A 12,970-nucleotide genomic window follows, 5' to 3' on the forward strand; every position below is an offset into this window, starting at 1 on the left:
TGCAGATCCCTGCGGTGTGCTCCCGCGCCTCTCCTCCCGGGGGAGGAAGGGCAGTCTCCCCAGATCTGCCGCTTGTTGGGTCCCTGCTGGAGGAGCAGTGGCCCGACTGTGCTGCGGATCACGGTTTATGGCAACCCCGAGCTGAGAGCCCGCGCCTCGGCTCCGTCTCTGCAGCCGGCTTCCCCGCTCCAATTCCTGGGAGCTCTGCCGCACTCAGGCACCCCCGGTCTTTCTGTGACCCCGAGGGTCCTGAGACCACACTGTCCCACGAGGGTTCCACCCCCCGCTTAGCCACTGGAGTGATGTCCCTCAGCGGAGCCGACTTCTAAAAGTTCCGATTTTGTGCTCCGCGGCCTTATCACTTGCCAGAAGCCGCCGACGGAGGCCCCTCCCCCCGCCCTCTATCCTCCCGAGTATCACCTGGGATTCACTTCTCCGCACGTCCTACCTTCCAGAAAGTGGTCGCTTTTCTGTTCAGAGAGTTGTTGCTATTCTTTTCTTCGACCTCCTGTTGAGTTTGTAGGTGTTCAGAATGGTTTGATTCCTATCTAGCTGAGTTCCTGGGACCAGACGAAATTTAGGTCTCCTACTCCTCCGCCATCTTGCTCCTCCCCCCAAAAAGCTTATACTTCTTTAATGAACAAAAATTTATTATCTGGACAGTTTCTATTAAAAAGTAGTCTCAAACAAGTGAAATCTATCTGGACATCCTATAACTCAAGGATATGGCAGTGTTCCAGGGAGAAAGGAAGAGTCAAAAGTCTGTCTGAATTAATGACCCGTGTGCCCATTTTCAGTCTATAGTGTCTCAAAAGCACCCATACATAGAGCCCAGAGAATCACAAAATAAAATATAGTATTAATGTATAATAATAAAACATAATAAAGAATATACTAATAATGAAGCCCAGATAATCTGGTTTAGGAACGGAGCTCTTTCACGCCATCGGAAGTACTGGACTGGTTTGTCTTGTTCTACCTGCCGTCAACATGCAAGTTTCTGCTGGGCAGCCCCTGACTCTGCCATCCTGGTTGCAGTCAAGGCCATGGATGCCCGCCCCACTGGCTGTGTGCTGTGCCAGTTTGTGGGCCAGCCCTGGCTTGGGCTGGAAGAACTGATGCAGGAAGCCTGGGCACCTGCACTGCCCATGGCCTGGGGCCTGGCCACCAGGCAGGCCTCCCAGATGGTGACTGCGTGGTAACTGAACTTCTGCCCCAGAGCCCCTCGCTGTGCCACTCCTGCCTCCTTAAGGGGTTTTGTACCTCATTCTTGCCTCCTGGTAACAGAATGTTACCTAAATTATGCCTAAGACAACTGGTGCCCCGACACTATATCCTGCTGGTCAGGATACATCCACCCTTAGAGTCTTTCTGAGCAATCACCTAGCATGCATTCAGCAGTATGATGGTAAATGTTTAACAACTGGCTCTCGGTGGGGGTGGGGGTGTGTGTGCATGCACGTGGGTGTGCATGTGTGTATACTTACACCTAAGACTATTACAACTTTTACTGAGAGGATTTCAGTATACACAATTTTCAAATCATCATAATAAAATACACAATACTCTTTTTTGTAAGTTTCTTACAACCTGTTGATTCACCCAAAATGCTTTCGTTTATTTTTATCAAACTCTTGAATCTGTAAGCTAACCTGTAGCTGCAGTTAATGGGTGAGTATAGTTGCCATTTAAGTGCTGGTGGATGTTTTCATTTACTTTAAGAAAGTAAAACAAGGAGAAACAACAAAGGCTAATGGTGGAACTCCACTCATTCATGAATGGCATAAAGCAACTGCTTTGTCTAATCAAGTAATAATTTTTGAGTACTGGAAGAATATTTCCTCAGGTTTTTTTGTGCTATTCACAATGAAACAGCCAGAGAAACTTTTAACCTGCATTATTGACATTTTCTTGATCACTTTCTTAAGTCTGGACCAGTGATGAGCACATTTCTCCTGTTAAGGGCCAGAGAGGAAATATATTAGGCTTTGTGGGCCACATATGGTCTCTGTCACATATTCTTCTGTGTGTGTTTCACAGTCCTTTAGAAATGTAAAAACTAAAACCATCCTCAGTTCCTGGGCCACACAAAACCAGACTTAGGCTGGATTTAGCTCATGGAACTATAATTTGCCAATACCTGACCTACACAGTTCACAAAATTAAAAAAAAAAAAAAATCAAGACCTGATTTCTGATTTTTATGGTGTAAATATTCCAACCTTGGCCAATTTCAAGCTACCAACGTAATGTCACTGAAATGACTGGGAAGCGATGTGCACTGGTGCACCATTATGTATTATTTCCACTTTTCAGATACCGCAGATATCAATAACCTTGAGAGCATAAATAATAGCAAAATGCAGTGAAATAGGGAGCAATGAGTTTTAAATATTTACTCTGTCTTTAATATAATTTAACTTTGAATTCATATAATTTAATTTCTCATGATGGTTGTGCTTAAACACTAGCTTGCAAAATTCCTGAAATTTTAACAGTCCGTTCTTGCAAGCTATCTGGGTCAACCCCAGCATCCTGCTGCATTTATCCCATTCAAACATGGTTGAGGGCCAAGCCCTGACATGCTCCGTCTCCCTATCTGTGCCACCTCTCAAAGCCACCCTATCACACTACCTCGTCTTCGATGTGCCATGATGAGTGGATTTTGCACTCTGTGATAAATCCGTGACCTTCCCAACTCTTAGTTTAATGTTCTAGGAAAACCAGGAGGTGAATCTACCAAGGAAAGATATCCTATAAATGTAAAGAGAAAAGTGATTTCTACATGAGCTGGGGCTTGGGGGTTACTTCTGCTTCCAGTAATCCTAATGGTGCCAATGATTCAGACTTTCTGAGCCCAAAACTGCAGAAATTACTGAAGGCAGTTTTGTTTGGAGGCGCCCGGGGTTAAGTGTCCAGAGAAGTAAATGAGAGGTGAAGCTCCGAGAAAAGGTGAGGGCTGGCAGCACCTGGGCCCCTGGAAAAGTGGGATTCATTCAACAAACATTTCATGCTAGGCTTGGAAAGAGAGTAAAAACTATTAATAATAGTAAGAATCATACAAATGATAACACCTTTCATTTAGAAAGCCAAGGGGATCAAGAGAAAGAATAAATTTAGATACGAGCCATAATAGGAGGGAAATAAAAATGCAAATAGATCAGACCATGGTTACTTGTAGTACTTATGTACTTTTCAAAACCCTGAATTTTAGACAGCCCTGCTTCTGGTCAGTATCTGTGCATCACTCTGTCATACAGCAGGCAAAACTAGGACAGTACACAACGTATAGGGATGTGTTATTTTTGTGGTTACAAAATCTGACCATAAATATATGAATATAAGCTCTCTGATTCCAACTTTGCTTTTAATCTTCTAGAAGTAGTGGGTGCAGGAAGGCTTTACTAGTGTCAAAAAAAAAAAAAAAAGCCTTTTGCCCTTAATTTAAATCATTGTTTTTCTAGGGAAATTTAATTTGGGGGAAAAAAAATGTTTTTCTAATTAACTGGAAGACTGTGTGCTATGCAAACAATAAAGATTCTTGTTTGAAAGTAATGCATGCCCCTGCTCCTAGGACTACCAAGGGAATTTAAAATAAAAAATGCAAGCAGCTCCAACCTCGTATTTTGCCAGAGCTAAACAGAATTCCCAGATCCAGAGTTTTCACGTCAGTTCCCAATTTAAAACCCACAAGTGTTGAGCGGGTTCAAGCTTCGGCAAGACACATCTTCTCATCTCTAGAAATGACTGTATTTGATCTCTTTCTGGGTTTCTCGGCACGTCCCTCACTCCCTCTTTCTTCCTCTTGTGCTATGGTTGGCCTCAGAGGTTAGACACTACACAATTAGATGGATCGGGGAGGATTTCATAACGCTCTGGTGCTGGGCTGGGCAGTCTAGCCAAATTCCGTTCATTAGCTAAGGCGCCGGGGTGAGTGTGGCCAGTAAGAATGCCGTTTTGGTTCCACTGAAGTGCTGATAGGGAACAGGAAATAAACTTTTATTTTTTTGGTTCCTGAGCGGCAGTATGGACAAGTGAAGAGTCTGGGACGCTGGGAATCTGGAGGCCAGGAATTAATCTCCATCTCAACCACTTACTGGGCAGCTCAAGCAACTTCTGTTCTCTTTCTGGTTGTCTTTTTTTCTATTCTGACACTGTTTTCTTATTCTTTATGTACCAGGGTCAGATTTCTGTCTACCTTAGACGTGAAGCAGTCCAAAGTCAAGAATCAAGTAATCAGTTCACGCACCAGTTACTGAGCCCCCTGTGCTGTGCTACATGCCAAGACAGGTGTTTCGTAAACTGGTATTAATGCAACATGCTCCCTGATCCCAAAAAGCTTACAGAAGACAGAGGAGGCAGATCTCTTAGAAAATGAATACAAAACAATAAAGCAAGTGCAGTGTGAGAGAGATACTGAAGTCGCTATGGGAAAACTGACAAAAGAGCTTCCCTTGGAAAGCCAGGGAAAGCTGTGGAAAGGAAGGGACTTGGAACCACTCCTGTTTGAATGAAGGGGAAGATAATTTTGGGGAAGAGGAGAGCATACCAAAAGAGAAAAAACAGCAAAAATGATGGGTCTGAGGTCAAGTGACATAGGTTAAAAGTGGAGGGTTTGAGCGGGGTGTGGGCAAGAAGCAAGAGTATACCTCTTACAGTATGCTTCTCCTGACGTGTGCACAGGATAAAGCAGCTCTGGGCTTTGAGGGAGAACCTGGATAACAGCAGGTTTTCGATGTTTTTTATCAAGTAGAAATTAATTAGACACTGATGCCATGTTCTCTCTCTTTTTTAAGGATTTTATTTATTTATTTAAAGAGAGAGAGCATGAGTGGGGAGGGGCAGAGGGAAAGGGAGAGAGAGAATCTTAATCAGGCTCCACGTTCAGCGTGGGAGTCCGACACGGGGCTCGATCCCAGGACCCTGAGATCATGACCTGAGCTGAAATCAAGAGTTGGACACTTAACTGACTGAGCCACCCAGGTGCCCCTGTAATGTTATCTCTTTGTGCCTTTATTTCTGTAGGGTCTTTACCGTTCAAGAAACTAGCCTGAAAACTTAAGAGAGTTACTGGCCAAAGCAGGGCATATTATTCACAGAACTCACACCATGAGGCTGGAAATGTACCTGCACTGTAGACTTTGTCCTGCTTATGCATCCTAACACTTCAGTCCTGAATTTTCTACTCTTGCACTGATTCTGTGACTTTTCTCCTTACCTTATAGACTTCAGGTGACAAGGCTAGACCTTCAGGAGCTCTTCTTAAGCTTTCAGCATGTGGTTTTTATAGCTACCATCCGGTAAATAGAGGTGTTCAGCTAGAACTTTCCTTCCCAAATGACTCTACTTGCTAAAGCTTAGATAAAAATGAAATATTTGTTAAAATAATAAAGTGTCATATTTAAAATATTCATAGTTATTTGATATAAATATAGTGAATCACAGCTTGAGCCAGAGCCAAATTCTAAGAAATACTAACACCTAGGTTTTGTCTGGTACCTTTCTTGCTAGTGTTCAACTGCTATGAGCCATTGCATGATTAAACCCTACTTCGATTTCCCAGACCTAAGTAGAAACAGTTGCCCTGATCTTTATCTTAAAATTATAAGTCTTATACAGTTTTAAACTTCATATACATGGCTCCAGTCCTTCAGGGATTTAGAGCAGGCTTATAAGTGATTTTCTCATGGCTTTAATATTAAGTCTTTAAACTACCTACACATAACTTTCCAGAGAGACCATGCTAAGTTGCCTTCTTAGAATTCCCAGTGGGCTCTCAAAGTGATTCCTGCTCACTCTGTTTCCCTCCCTCATTTTTTAAATGACCAGAAGCTCCTTTCTTCATGTCGAAAGAGTCCACCAACCCGATGAAGTACATAGAAGAAAAGGATTGTTGGTTGCCCCGGAACAGATTGTTCATTCCAACAAGGAGGATTTTTTTCCTTCCATGTGAATCTTCTTTCATGTTATGAGATCTAATTAGACTAAATGCTTAAAACTTTTTATTAACTTCCAAAGCAGAACCATATCTCCTTACAAAGCTATTCTGTTTGTTTTTTGTTTTGTTTTTCAAGAAGACAGGTCCTCTTTTCCACCTGAAACATGTTTTGTAAAAACATATTTCAATAGAACATGAACAGTTGTTACTCAAAAATAAATCATTTCTTTTAAATTTTAAAGACTGTATCTTCGAGGAACTTGTCATTAATCCCTTGGAGGTATTCCCATGAATCCCTAGCTCTTCTTTTAGGAAGTCAGCCCCGAATCCTTAGCCTGGAATCAGAAAACCTTGACTCTCACCCTTCTGCTTGGAGCTCCTCCACATCAGTCAATGATGCATGTCTCAGTGGCAACCAGGGATATTTCTGTTTCCAGAATTTTCCTGTATTCCTTGCTTTTTCTAGATACACTTGCAGATTTGCTACTGATTTTCATTTTGTTTTGTTTGTGATAATGTCTTCAATGATTTCCTTTTTTTTCTTTAGCTAGATATATGCAAATTAAGTCCAAGTTGACTTTCAGAGTTGTGGCTTCTTCAGAGCTAGTAGCTCATAAGCATAATAAAATATTTTGGAAAAAAAATGCATACATAGATACATATATAATATATATATTAAGTCTTTTAGAATATATATTTGTAAGGAAGTGTAGGCCTAATTTGAGATTTAACATATAATCTTAATCATTTGATTCTAATTACATTTTACAACATGCCTGAGAGCTTCAAAGGGCAAGGGACTGGAGAAGAAGATTCACAGGAAGAAAAATATCTCTCCTTGTTGGAAAAACCAGTGTACTCTAGGCATGTGTGTATGTGTGTGTATCCATGCATATAATCAAATTGTATATAAAATATTTAGGAAGCACATTCTATGCACCAAGCACACAAATCCATGTACTAGAGAAGAAGGGAAAGGTATTTCGCCTATTCTCAAATTTGTCACAATCTAACAAGAGAAAGAGATACATATAATAAAGCATAATATGTGTGTAATAAATCTTATTTTCATATGAATTAAGGGCTTTGGGAGCACAGAAACAGGTGTATTTAATTATTCCTGTGGAATTTAGAGTTAACTTTGCTAGATCTTAATGGATTAACAGAGTTTCACAAGCAGCAGTTGGAAGATCAGCAAAAGACACAGAGGCAGAAAAGTACACAAAATAACCAGGTAACAGGGACTTACAGAGCAAGGACTTTGCTGTGAGACATGGTAGGAGATGAAGATAGTAGAGTAAGGCTGGGACCAGATTATGAAGGTCCTTGAATGCCTTGTTAACTTTTCATTTTATTTTGGGTTTTTTAATTTTTTTAAAGATATTTATTTATTTTATTAGAGAGAGAGAGAGAGAATGAGCAGGCGGGAGGGGCAGAGGGAGAGAGAGAGAGAGGCACAGACTCCCTGCTGAGCAGGGAGCCCGACGCAGGGCTCGATCCCAGGACCCTGCGATCACGACCTGAGCCAAAGGCAGATGCTTAACCCACTGAGGCACCCAGGTGCCCCAACATTTCATTTTATTTTGAAAGCAACTGGACACTATGAAAAGATTTTAAGCAGAGAAATGAAATAATGAGATCTACATTTTTTAAATATAACTCAGGCTGGTAAGAGCAGACTGTGTATAAGGATAAGAAGATGAACAGAAAAATCAATTAGGAGAGTTGATCAGTTAATCAATCAAGCCTATACCTCCTTGCAAAAAAAAAAAAAAATCAATTGCAGATGGATGCACATGATTATAAAGTCCTGCTCTAGAATAAGTTCAGTGTGAGGGGGAGAGAGAAACTTATGGGAGACATTTTAAAGCAGAACCTACTGGGTTTAGTGATCAACTGATCATGAAGAATTGGGGAAAAAGAGGAGGCAAGGATGCTCTGAGATTTGGGGTTGGGTGATTAAGTATATGGCAATGCCATGAGCTGAAACTGAGAAAACAAGAGGAGACACCTATTTTGGCAAAGAGAAGGTACTAGCGGGCACTCACGTGCAGATCTGCAGGAGGAAGTCAGAGTCCTGAGAGAGGCTGGACCTAGAATTACAGTTTGGAGAGCCATCGTTGGCGCCAGAAGTGTGAATAAGGTCACTGCCTGGGACAAGCATGTGAAGCGAGAAAAGAGCCAAAACCAAACCCCCAAGAACATCACAGCAAAGGGGGAAGGAAATTTCAGAGGAACCAGGGAGAGCCCAGGAAAAGGGGTCAGGAGATAGGAAGAAAGGGTGCAACCAAAACTGAGGGGAAAGAAGGCTTTAAAACATCAGGGAGGCCAGAGTGGCTGGCTTTCCCAGGAAGAGGCTGTTGCAGACAATCAGAGCACCAGGAACTTTAGGAAAGCAATTTCTATAGAACGAGGAGAACAAGCTAGATTCCTAGGAACATACAGAGGAGGGGCCGAGGGGCAGCACCCACATCAGAGGGATGCGTGACTCCAGAGAAGCAGCAGGCCTCAGGGATGGTTCGGCTTAATTCTGAAGTACTGAAGTATCATAGGGAACATAACTTAAATCTTAAAACCTATAGCTTGTCATCATGAGGGTTAGATGTGCAGGCCTTGTCTTCTATGTGCCCTAAGCTCCTGCTTCAATCAGATTGCCCTAAACTCTGCCATGGGTAAACTGTCACTTAAGACACTTCATACTGATGAGGCACAATTTATCTTTCCTGACCACAATTTTTTCAACCAAGGGAAAATGTTATGAAAGAACATGGCCTCACAGTAAAATGGGGCGTTAGAATTTGGGTGTTAGGTTGAACTGTGAATGAATACTCACTTCAGGGATGTCAGGTGTGGGGGGAGCACTGACACAAACCCCAAATCCTCAGGCTGAAGAGAAGCGAATAAAAAGCTTGGAAGACAAGACCAGGGAGGAGGAGGAGAGCCTGGGGGGCAGCATGTGGGACACTACAAGAAGAGAATGCTTCCAGAAGAAGAAGGTGTCCAATGACACAGAGAGAAATGAAAGGAAACTTCTTTATTTGGAAAGAGAACGTCCCTGGGACCTTGAAACAGCACTTTCAGTAGCATGGTGAAGCCCAAACCAGACTTGGGCAGCTAACAGAAGGGAATGTCCTAGTGTACCCTTCACTTCTCCCATGCAATTAATAACTTACCTTCTACATACAATGAACTGTTACATATAATGTGCCTGAGCACGTGTGTGTCTATATCCGTAAGTACACAGATACATACACATATGTATATCTAAGGTATATTAATCACTGTTCAATGATTACTTATTTTCCTCTCTAGTTTTAAAAAATAATTGTGAACTTAGAAACTGACTTGTTACCCTAAGGAAGACTGTGAGATGTGCCAATACAGGGAAAGGAGGGTAAACTTACCGTTTTTGAGAGACACTTTTGCTAGAGTTTCTGTGATGCTTCTTGATATATGAGTAAATTTCATACTGTCTCTTTCTTTCTCTCCTTGCAGTGGAATGGAGCATGTCTAAAGACTTTTGTCCTTTGGTTGGAGAAATCATCATGGAAAACCTGCAGACCCTGAGATACACAATCACAGGACTTAAAACGGTAAATGCCAAATCCTCCCATTAGGCTTCCCATTCCCCTGCCCATGATGTTTGTACTGGGATTTGGGTAGCAAATGCCTACTCTGGAAGCAACTGCCAACACCCAGTCCTCTGGCAACAACTGCCACTCGTTAAGTGTGATATGTCTGGTATCCATAATCTGAACCCCACAAAGGAGTGAGCAGACAGCATGAACCACTTTGTAAGCTGCCATGTTCTACAGAGATCAGAAAAAGACTGGCCTCATGCAAGCCTTGAAAGCTGCTGCTTTCTGGATCACAGTCTAATCTTCAGGGGGGATCAAAGGCTCTGAGAGATCCAATTTTGACTCCCTGTCTGATGGTAAAAATAACAGCCTCCTCTAACCCTCACCCCCATAGCCTCAGTTGAGATCAGTCATCTATTGGAGTCATACAATTTCCTGAGAGAAATCCTTTTCCCTTGATTAAAAAAAAAAAAAAATCTGTCTAAATCTGCTTTCACAGAAAAGAAACTATATATGGTGGCACTACATTTCTCAGTAACCTGAACCAATTTAAACTGTGAATGAAAAACTGGAACAAACTGTGCTTATTTGTTTAACCAATCTAAACTCAAACATTAATTATTTATAGAACTCTAAGCCATATGAGCATATGAAATGCAAAAAATAAAAACAGCTAGCAAATCAGTTCATACTGGAACAAACCCTGTATCTCCTCAAATAATTAAAATGCAACAAAACAATCATCAAAATCATTTTTAATGAAAAATTTTTTAAAGTATACTTAAGTCAAACCTGTTATTTTTTTTTGCTCCAATTCAAATCGTTAATATCTTAGACCTTTTATGCAAGAGAGAGAGGGAGAATTTTGTTTTTGTTGCCATTCTCCTAAAAGATTAGTCCGTTAAAACAGTTATCTATAAAGTGTAAACCTGAAACCCAGCATTAAAAAGCTGCATTTGGTTGCATCTCTTCAAGTTTGAACCAGCTTATTCTAATAGAATTCTTGGTGGTTGGGTCACCACCACAGAATCTTGACTTTTAGTCCTAATCACACGTCTATACCAGGGCCAAAACTGTGGATTACCAGAGCAAACAAACCCCTGAGTGGGTGGCCCCCAGAGATGCTATCGCAGAAGACTGATTCCCAACCCTATAGCTCACATGATGGAAGAGGGCCAGAAGAGAACCCCAGGGAATTTCCTTTGCTTAAAAGAAAAAGTGATATCACGTGATAAAAATGGAAAACTCTCCACAGAGAATTTCTCTAATATTTCAACTAATTTTTATAGGGATTAAGTTTTTCCACTTGGTCGTCCAATGAGAGCAATTCAGACACTATCCTAATCACATAAAAGCCTAGAAGGAGACTGACCCTTCTGCAGAATCGCCATAACCTTGAAGTACCTAGAAACCTGTTTTTAATGTTAAAAAAAATTAACTTTATAATATGGTAAAGCCAACATTATTAAAATTTCTAGCAAAGGCCCTACAAAGATGCAGTGGTTTTTTTTATTTTTTGGTTTTGTTTTTTACTTCAAACGCTATTTTATAATTTTCACAAGCAATGTTTTATCAAATGCTGGCTTCAGAAATGCCTCTTTGGGTTCACTGGGGGAAAAAAATAACTTGTCAAAGCAAAGCAAAAATAGAAAACTATACAGAACATTTGAAAAGATTATACATAAACAAAAACAACTCCTAAATTTTTGGTGTCAGAAGACATTAAAGAATATAAGCCATTGTTTTAAAGATGGTTTTAAAATTGAAGTGAAATCGAAGAATTAATTTAAAAGTTTTAATAGCTGAGCAGAGATACTCATTGCAGCATTATTTTTTTTATTTTAAAGATTTTTTTTTTTAATTCATTTGAGACACAGAGATACAGAGAGAGAGAGAGCATGAGCAGAGGCAGAGGGAGAGGGAGAAGCAGGCTCCCCGCTGAGACAGGAGCCCGATGTGGGCCTCGATCCCAGGACCCCGGGACCATGACCTGAGCCGAAGGCAGACGCTCAACCATCTGAGCCACCCAGGCGCCCCTCACTGCAGCATTATTTATTGTGGTGTAAAATGTGGAAACAATCTTAATGTTCACCAGTGGGGGAGACTGGTTAAATAAATGACAGTTATTTGCCCACGGTGAAGTACTATGCAGCCACTAAAAAAATGAACCAGATCTTTGATGTACTAAACTGAAAAGATGTCCATTGTAACTTGTTAATTTTAAAAGCAAGTCGATCAGCTAATAAAAGTGATGGTGATTGCCTCCAGGGAGGGGAAAATAAGGAGAAAGGTGAGGAATTGCTGATTTGGGTAAACCTTGCAGAACTGTGTGTGACCTTTAATAATTAGTGTATAACTCAGGTAGAGGAAAAAAGGTAATTATGACATTGCAATTTTGAAAAAAGAAAGCTCATAGAAACTAAAGTCACCCCAAAGATGTGTATTACTACACATAAATGTAATAAGAAAAGCTAGAAAGCTAAAGCATGGCTAGTGGATTTCCCAATGGATCAATGAGTTAATCAGACACAGGAACCTGCTTCTAGAGTAAAAGTGATTCAGTACAATTCCTAATGCATACATTCTCTCTATTTTGATACTTTTCAGGGCCAACAGTATTTTGTTCAAGTCTCGGCTTATAACATGAAAGGATGGGGACCTGCTCAGACCACGGTACCGGCATGTGCCTCGCCTTCTAGTAGGTGGTGGCTGTGAACTCTCTCAAGCCTGGCCACAGGCTCCAACCTCCCCCTCCATCCATCCTCAGGATCCCATTGCCATTCCTTCTCCCCACTGCTTGGGACTAACAAGACCTCCTCAGAATAGCATCTGGGCCACATAATGAATGATTCCTCTGCAGAAATGTTCCCCTGGGAGGCAACTCAGTGGAATGAAAAGAGAGGGAATTTGGAACCAGCAAGACCGAATTTGATACCCAGGATACCTTTTATTAGCTGTGTGGCCTTCAGAAGTTCCTTAAACTCTCTCAATCTGTAGAATGAGTCCAATCCTACCTTTCCCAAGGCTTTTGTGGGGATGTTGTGAATGACACAGCAGGAGTAGTGGCCCATTCTAGCTCTCTTCTCTCCTCCTCACCCCCTCACCCACATCAAATTGATAAGGGAATGAGATATAGCAAATCTTATTTATCTGACATTCTGTCAGAAGAAAACGCTTTCTTACTAACAGGCGCTCCGCTACACTCTGCTACAAATATAACATTTGTAGTGATGGCTGAAAACCCCAGCAAAAGCCTCTTCTAATTATGTGAAGATTAATAATTTATGTCTGGTATATTTGGTAGCTCTCTATTAACCAGGAAATTTAATTAACCAGAAGAAACATCTCTAGATACACCATATGATAGATTTTTCTGCATAATGAGCTCTAAATTTGTTTTCATTTTTTTAAAAAACCTTCATGAATGTGATAGTTCAAAATGGTATCATATGCTT

General features: G+C 41.1%; 1 protein-coding gene across 2 annotated transcripts in view; it reads left to right on the forward strand.

The window, feature by feature from the left end:
• Nucleotides 1–12,970, forward strand: part of ANKFN1 (ankyrin repeat and fibronectin type III domain containing 1) — a 313,445-nt gene that overhangs the window by 227,960 nt on the left and 72,515 nt on the right. For both annotated transcript variants that reach the window (XM_032429156.1, XM_032429157.1), the window contains 2 exons: nt 9,433–9,530; nt 12,123–12,213. In XM_032429156.1, coding sequence (XP_032285047.1) covers nt 9,433–9,530; nt 12,123–12,213 — 189 coding nt within the window. The remainder of the gene's footprint in view (nt 1–9,432; nt 9,531–12,122; nt 12,214–12,970) is intronic.

The sequence above is a fragment of the Phoca vitulina genome, unplaced genomic scaffold (assembly GCF_004348235.1).
Source record: "Phoca vitulina isolate PV1807 unplaced genomic scaffold, GSC_HSeal_1.0 scaffold40, whole genome shotgun sequence".
In the NCBI taxonomy this organism is placed as follows: domain Eukaryota; kingdom Metazoa; phylum Chordata; class Mammalia; order Carnivora; family Phocidae; genus Phoca; species Phoca vitulina.